The sequence below is a fragment of the Leptonychotes weddellii genome, chromosome 11 (genome assembly GCF_054177405.1).
Source record: "Leptonychotes weddellii isolate Sample4059 chromosome 11, ASM5417740v2, whole genome shotgun sequence".
Lineage (NCBI taxonomy): Eukaryota > Metazoa > Chordata > Mammalia > Carnivora > Phocidae > Leptonychotes > Leptonychotes weddellii.
Window position 1 is genome coordinate 20,609,157 of NC_138379.1, and position 8,181 is coordinate 20,617,337.

An 8,181-nucleotide genomic window follows, 5' to 3' on the forward strand; every position below is an offset into this window, starting at 1 on the left:
AAATTAATTGAAATTAAAAAGTAAAAATAAAAATCATACTTGGCTACTGATAGCTAAGTAAAAATGTATTATCAGAAGACTTAATAAATAACTGTAGATAACAGTTTTATTCTTCTAACTTTATTACTGAAAAATAACTGTAGATAACAGTTTTATTCTTCTAACTTTATTACTGAAAAATTCATAGTCGCAGATGACCTCCTAAATTCTTAAGGTCGCTCCATGGTGACATCATTGAAACACAGATGAGGGGTGATTTTCCAAAATTTTCCTGGATGTAGGGTATTTCTGCATAAATGTACCAAGTGAGAAAATGCATTGAGAGCACTCTGTGAAGGTCATAATGCCATACAAGTGTGTAAGATGTTATTATTAGAGAAATCTGAAAAGCTTTTAAAGATTTTTGAATCTTATGGCATGAGCCCAGATCTGTGAAATTTATAAAATAAAGAATTCTACAGAAATGGTATAAAAAACATGTATATCTCAATACAAAGTATAATAAATTGAAGGGGTGGGGAATGAAAACCACAAGACAAATTCCTTTCCTGGCTTCCCGGGCTGTTCTTCGACAGCCTTGGCTTTGATTTTCCATGTCACTCAGTCACACACAATGCATATCTTTCTTCATCTCTGGTCCCCTGCAGTTACTCCTGTTCTGAGTTATTGAGCTTTCAAATAACTGATTTCTCCTGTTGCTTTTCTGAACTCCCTAAACGGCTCCAGCAATCAGCTCATCAGTTATCCATTCCTGACATGGATTCAGCACCGTGGGCCTCTCCCATCTACCGCTGCTTGGATGGCGAAACCCCACACACAGGAATGAAGGGTGCGAGGAGAAGGCTTCAGTGTAACCCAGAGGAAAACTGATTTGCAAAACCAGCTCAAAAACAGCTGCCCTCCTTAAAATTCCATCGAATCTTGAGTTTCCAGAGAGTCCTCCAGGCCTAATGGGTCCCCTACGCCTGACTGCGAGCTTAAGGTAAACCCAGAGTCTTTATACGCATTATGAGCATTCATAAACTTCTGCAGGTATTTGGAGGTATACAACCAATGGTGTTTCAAGACATCTTCCATCTCATAGCATTTGGACTGTCTGGCGTTCATTTTTCGGAAGCGCCTGAACAGTTTGTTGCCAGACTCATTTCCCTCGCTCGCCCATGCCCCAATGGAGCCATCTCTCTCAATAATTTCAGGGACATGTGCCAGGGTTTTGTGAAAATAATTGGTGATTTTGCCCTCATATCTATACTTGAACTTAGTAGAGAGGAGTTCAGCAAAACGCTGTGAATTGAAGCTATACTGGCAGAGGGATTCTGGGCACTCTTTTGCAGGACACGATGATCGCCATACAGGCTTCATCTTCAGGTAAAGGTCCATCAGCTCCCTCAGAGCTTCGTGCCTCTCCTCAGAGGGAATTAATTCACAAACTGCTTCAACTGTCTCTTTGGTCATGAGCTTCCTAGCAAAGTTGCCATTCATCCTCATGATGGGTTTCAGGTTCATCTTCTTCCGGAGATGCTTGTCCAATGTAGCCTGCCATCTTTTCCTTTCCTCTTTGGAAGCATTGGGATTCTTATACACCTCCCCTATCTCTAGCTGGAAAATCTTGTAGAACTCAGCCGCATTGCCAATGTCACAGTGGAGTGCATCTATGGAAGGGACAGTCTCGATGAAAGGTTTCGATGAGACCCCTTTCACCCGATCCCGCAGTTCTTCCACCGACTCGTGGTACGGGTTGGAACGCCAGACCTCATAGCGCTCCAAGTTCTCAGAGTGGCTTCTGGTGATGGAGTGGAAGACAAGATTTTGAGACGCTTCCAGGCGGGTGGCGTCACAAAGGGTACAAATGTAGACTGAGCCAGAAGCCTCAAGGCCTTCGACTTCCCGGACGAGTTTCTCATCATATCCAGTGCCCCTGAAGATGAACTTGAAAGTCCGAAGGATGCCTCCTATCTCAAGCATTAATTGGCTGCTCTTCATGGCCTCCCTCTCGGCAATGAGAGGGCTCAGGATGGCCGTCAGGGTCTCGTGGTCAGACTCATCTGCCAGCATGAGACACAGGGGCTTACAACACAGTTCGGAGTTGGGTTTGACTTCTTCAAACACCTTCACGTTTTCTGAGCCATGGGCTACAGTAATTTTCATGACCGTGAACGAAAACCGAACTGCCTTTTCTGGAACTGCTGGCCCACTCCCGTGCTTCTCGCTCACATCTCCCATTCCATCACAAGACTCCTTCACCACGACAGTGAAGGGGCCATTCAGGTAGTCATCAAGGTCTTGGGCTCTCATGCCTTCCAGGATGTCTTCTTCCATGTCCATCAGAGCAGATACCAAAGCCGAATCATAGCGGAAGCGCTTCGCAATGGTGTCCACGGGGTAGTCATCCACCAAGGAGGACAGGCCGGACAGGCCGTCGATAATGCCCACGTCGGTCCTGGAGGACACGTTCTTCAGAGGGGGCTGCCACTCAAAGGGATGGTAGCCTGGCAGGAGGACCTTCTCAGCATTCCGAAGGGCATGCAAAGGCTGAAAAATCTGCCTCCCGGTGATGGCTTTCACAGTCCTGTACATCTTGTGGTACTGACTGCAGCTGAGGAAGGTGTTGACACGGATGGCCAAGCACACAGCCGGCTGCAGGCCAGAGCCCCGTCCCTGCATGATGGCCTCCAGCTCGTCTGCTTGTCTGTGCTCATTCCTTGCCCTCAGCGCCAGCAGGAACAAGGTCAGACACACGGATTTCACATCTCCACCTTCTTCTCTGTCGGCGAAAGCCTTGACTTGCAGCTTGAGCTCCCTCAGGCGGTGCTTCTGAGCCCTTCGGGTCAAGGACAGGAGATGCTGGCGGGGCCGACCCCCTTTGTTAATATGCACAAAAGTCTCTTTGGATTCCTTGTGGCTTGAGACGTGGTGATTATATTTTTCCAGGCTGACCTCCTCGTTGCACTCTTTGGCTGGACATTTCACCATCAGGGAATTCAAGATGCTCAGAAAGGACTTCACTGGACTCTCCAGGTCAGCAGGGAAGCAGGGATATCGGCAACAGGGACAGTTGCTGCCCATGACTTTGAGGCATCTGAGAATGCAGACCCTGCAGAATACATGCTTACAGGTGGTCTCCACGGGGTCAGCCAGAATGTGTTTGCAAATCTGGCAGGAGATGGATTTCACAAAGTGTGCTGGGAAGTCCACTGCAAGAAGCTTGGTACTGAGATGTATATTACTGCAGTTGGAAACCTTCTGCATCACTTCCTTGCTGCTAATCTTTGCCTGCGCTCTTCTCTTGTGCCGACGGGCTCTTCTCGCTCGGTCAACCACGGTTTTGAGTTTTTTGCTGAGCTGCCCGTTTGGCTGATGACTCTTCCGCTTGAGTCCCTGGCGGGCAGTGTGGCAGATGTCACAGGATGGTGTGTGGGGGTGCCACTCCATGGTTGCATTCCTTGGGATGTAAACCTCACGTGGGGCACTGCTAAACTTCCTGTACAGGATGCGCCAGCAGTTATGGCAGAACTCAGTGGGGTGGATCGAGTCAACATCTGCTTTCACATCGATCCGGAAGACCTTGGCAATGAGGTCTGGCCAGGAGGTGGCTCTCTTTTCCTTCTTTCGTAAAAGGACTTGGGTTTTACCATCCACAGGCCCGTGGACTGGATATCTCCTATTGTGCCCGTCAGTTTTAAAAGAATTCCCACAGATACGGCAGAGATGTCGAAGGTTGGCTTGGTGGATTGCTTTGTCTCTTGCTTTCCCGTCATCATGGGATTTCTTCAGAAACTTAGGGTGAGCATTTAATGCTGGTTGACTCAGAGCTGGCTTCTGACCATCAGCCTTGTCCGGGACGGCTGGAGATTGCTCCAGAGAGGGTTTCCCCTCAGAGGAAACTTTCTTTTCTACTTGAGCTTCTTCGGGTGCCTTTTCAAAAGATCGTACCCTGAACAGTTTAAATTTCCATTCTGAAAATTTAATATGTGGGTGCTGAATTTCATCTGGGGCAGAAGTGAGGCCCAGGGTGGGTGGCAAAGAGACAGCCATGCTGAATGAGATGCCTGAGAACAATGAAAACAAGTCAGATTAAGAAAAACGTTCAATATCCCACGGATGCATCTTGGAAGGAATACATATTAATACATTCAATTATTCATTCATTCATTGATCCAAAAAGTTACTTATTAAACCTCCTATTTTAATATACTCTGTTAGGTGCTGAGCATACAGAAGAGAACAGTCATTCCCCGCTTCAACCGTGTAGAGGGTCATCTATACCAACATGCACCACTATGGTTCATTTTACGTATATATGTATGATCTTATTTTCTTTCCACCAAAACCTTAAGGTCTTTGAGGACAGAATTTTGGAGTGATTCATCTCTATCTCTCCGACATTCCTAGTATACATTAGGGCTGAATAGTTATTTGCTGAATAAATACAAGGAAAAACAGGCTAGTAAAACCACAGAAAAGTCATATTTTCTGCATTGTATTAGGCTCATTGCACTAGCTGGACAATATATTTCCAGCTTTTTAAAGCAGTCTCCTGGGAGGTTGGTTGTTTATTTCTTCCAAGCAGGTCATAAAGGGATGATAAAGCTACAAATCCAAAGAAACTAATTACTCACTACTTGAAAGGATGAAGTGAATTTTGAGGCTTTATGAATGCTAACTAATAATAAGTATCATGGATAGTAATTATGCTTACAATTTTAATTAGTGAACACTGCTGTAAATTATAAAGCTGTGTCTACATTAGAAACAAAACACCATAGAAACCTGCAACAAACCATAGTGTGAACATACAGAGAGTCCAAAGGACTTTTAAGATGAAAAATTCAAGTCGTTTCAGGTAAAAATCACACAGGCCATCCTGGAAGTCATTACTGGACAATGGTCATTAGCTTTATCGTTTGTAATAAGAAGAGGCAGAAGTAATATTTTTCTTTTGATAAAAAAATATTAGCAATTGCATATGCCAGGAAACCCTACCAATCTGAGTAGTGCTGCAGAGAAAAATCTGCAAATGCCATTTGAGTCCTCTCTAGATACAATTAGCCCAATATTTTCAAAATTCCTGAGTACACATCACTGGGAAAACAGCAACTGTGTTTCAACCCATCGTCTATCTCTCCCAAATTGGCCAGGGTTAACACTCTTGACCCACAAACTATGTCAAGCAAAACTTTTTCCCCCTCAATTAATTAACTAACCAGATTGGGGTACCTGGATGACACGGTCGGTTGGGCGTCCGACTCCTGATTTCGGCTCAGGTCATGATCTCAGGGTCATGGGATTGAGCCCCATATCAGGCTTTGTGCTCAGTGGGGCATCTGCTTGAGATTCTCTCTCTCCCTCTGCACCTCCCTCCCCCCCCAACCCAGCTCATGTTCTCTCTCTCTCTAAATACACAAATAAATAAAATATTTTTAAAAAATGAACGAACCAGCTTGATGATATTTTTATATAGTCGTGTGGTCATGGAGATTAATCCTCAGATGAATAGCCAGGGTGGGGTGGGGCCTGGGGGGAAGGAGGTGCAACGGCCAATCCTGACGGCTGCTACCAAAGTTCTTCTTTTCTTTTTTTTTTTAAGATTTTATTTATTTATTTGACACAGAGAGAGAGCATGAGCAGGAACACAAGCAGGGGGAGTGGGAGAGGGAGAATCGGGCTTCCCGCTGAGCAGGGAGCCTGATGTGGGGCTCGATCCCAGGACCCTGGGACCATGACCTGAGCCGAAGGCAGACGCTTAACGACTGAGCCACCCAGGCGCCTCCCAAAGTTTTTTTTTAAGTCATCCCTTTAAACTACTGAAGGTTGTTCCATCTTGCATGCTCTAGGCTTCAGAGGCTGATGTTCTTCACGAAAACTAAAAGCCAGTTTCCAAGACATGGTTAAAAAGGAAATCCTGTTAAATTGTTCTATGTGCAGGACAGTGTGAGATCTAAACAATTTCAACCATCTCAAAGGTCTCATTAACCTCAAAAGTATTTCAACTGCAGCCCAGCAAACACCTCAACATTGCTTAGGGTTCAGTTACATTCCTAAATTCTATCCTGCGGCAGGTGTGAAGGCCTCCCAGGTCTCCCCTGCCCCATTGGCTGGAACTCCTTCCCAAATGCCTTTTCATTCCATTAGACTTTTCCTACCCAGTCGTTTCCTAACATGCTTGTTCTCTGATTTCCAAGATATTTTGAGTTTTTATTTTTAAAAACTGCATCACCATCTCCAGAGCTAAATAATGAACTTTCACAATGAGTAAGTCAACCACAGGCATGTTGCAGGAATCTCTAGAACAACCTCCCCTCTCTACCCACTCCCCTCCTAACTCCCACTGGCCTGAAATGTTATGTCAAAATCTGCCAAAACACATTTGTTTAAATACTCCCAGAGAAAGCAGAACATCACCAACCAGTTATTAGCCATTGGCATCCAAATCAAATGTATTTGTTGTTTTGTTTTCAATTCAACTGCTAAAACTTTATCCAAACTAGAAGCAAGAAGGGGGTAGAAGGGATGTGTTATTATTCTTGCTTTGAGGGGAATACACACCAAGACGCTAATCATGGTTATCTGTGGACGCTACAGATGTTTTATTTTCTTTTAAAAAAAATATTTTATTTTATTTTTTTTTAAGATTTTATTTATTTATTTGAGAGAGTGAGAATGAGAGAGAGTACATGAGGGGGGGAGGGTCAGAGGGAGAAGCAGGCTCCTCCCTGAGCAGGGAGCCCGATGCGGGACTCGATCCCGGGACTCCAGGATCATGACCCGAGCTGAAGGCAGTTGCTTAACCAACTGAGCCACCCAGGCGCCCAAAAATATTTTATTTTTTAAGTAATCTCTACACCCAAAATGGGGCTCGAACTCACAACCCCGAGATTAAGAGTCACATGCTCTACCAACTGAGCCAGCCAGGTACCCCAGCTATGGATGTTTTATATTTTTCATCCTTACCTATGATTTCTACTTTTTCTGAAATAAACGTGTATTACTTTTAGAAGGTAGAACTTTTATTTATTTTTTTTTAAGATTTTATTTATTTGACAGAGAGAGACACAGTGAGAGAGGGAACACAAGCAGGGGGAGTGGGAGAGGGAGAAGCAGGCTTCCCGCAGAGCAGAGAGCCCGATGCAGGGCTCGATCCCAGGACCCTGGGATCATGACCTGAGCCGAAGGCAGATGCTTAACGACTGAGCCACCCAGGCGCCCCAAAAGGTAGAACTTTTAATAACTAGATCTAATGAGGTATGTTTTATCTATCTGGTTAACAAAGATTAAAAATATTATTACTCAGCATTAATGAAGGTATGGGGAAATGCAAGTATCTTCATACATTCTTGGGAGGAGTATAAATTGGTATAATATCTCTAGTGAACAATTTAGCAATGTTTTTTAAAAGTTTAACTATATCTTATCTTTGGTGCAATCAACTTGCTTTTAGGAAGTTATTCTATAGAAACATTCCTACAGGTTATTTCTTGTGTGGGAATAAACATTCCACAGGTTATTCCCACAGTGAATATTTCATGGAGAGAAACCGAGACACAGAAAGAGATTTGTTTTAAAAAAAATTCTTTGTTACTTTAAAAAAACAGGAAATAGCATAAATAATCACCAATAGGGCATTATTAAAAAACTATGGGTCCAGATATACAATGGAAAACAACAGAGACATTTAACATTTCCATAAGCATTAATGCATATGTGCCATTTCTATATGCATCAATGATGCTGAAAGATACCCACATGACAAAGCAGAAGACAGGACAACAATAGCTATTAGGATTCCATTCATGTACATCTGCCCACACCTACAAGTACACACATTCTGGGAGCATACGCACTAAAATCTTAACAATGTTTACTCTCCAAAAATAGAATAGACACTGGTAAGAAGGTCTCTTTAATTTTCTATTTATTCATTCTTACATCATTTTAATTTTTCACCACAAACATGTATTATTTTTTTTAATTTTGTGATCAATTTACTTTAGGGAAAAAATGTTTTAAAGACTAGATTTATATGTACCCATTGTTACTTCTCTTTATTACTTCCTAAATCCACCCTCCCCTCACCTTCCCAAAAGTTTTAAGACCTGGCTAAGCCTCAAATCTGATCAGCAACCTCATTTTTCTTTTTTGGTAATCGTGTAGAAAGGGAACTAAAATATGGACCTCTACAGA

General features: G+C 43.4%; 1 protein-coding gene across 1 annotated transcript; it reads right to left on the reverse strand.

Annotated features, from left to right (window-relative positions):
* Positions 1-212: 212 nt before the first annotated feature.
* On the reverse strand, positions 213-4,035 carry RAG1 (recombination activating 1). The gene has a single exon (XM_006736580.2). The coding sequence runs from the start codon at positions 4,033-4,035 to the stop codon at positions 904-906; it is 3,132 nt and encodes a 1,043-aa protein (XP_006736643.2). The 3' UTR covers positions 213-903.
* Between the last annotated feature and the right edge of the window lie 4,146 nt (positions 4,036-8,181).

Bases quoted from the DNA above. Each gene is read 5' to 3' on its own strand.
- RAG1 (XM_006736580.2), bottom strand. From the start codon at position 4,035: ATGGCTGTCTCTTTGCCACCCACCCTGGGCCTCACTTCTGCCCCAGAT.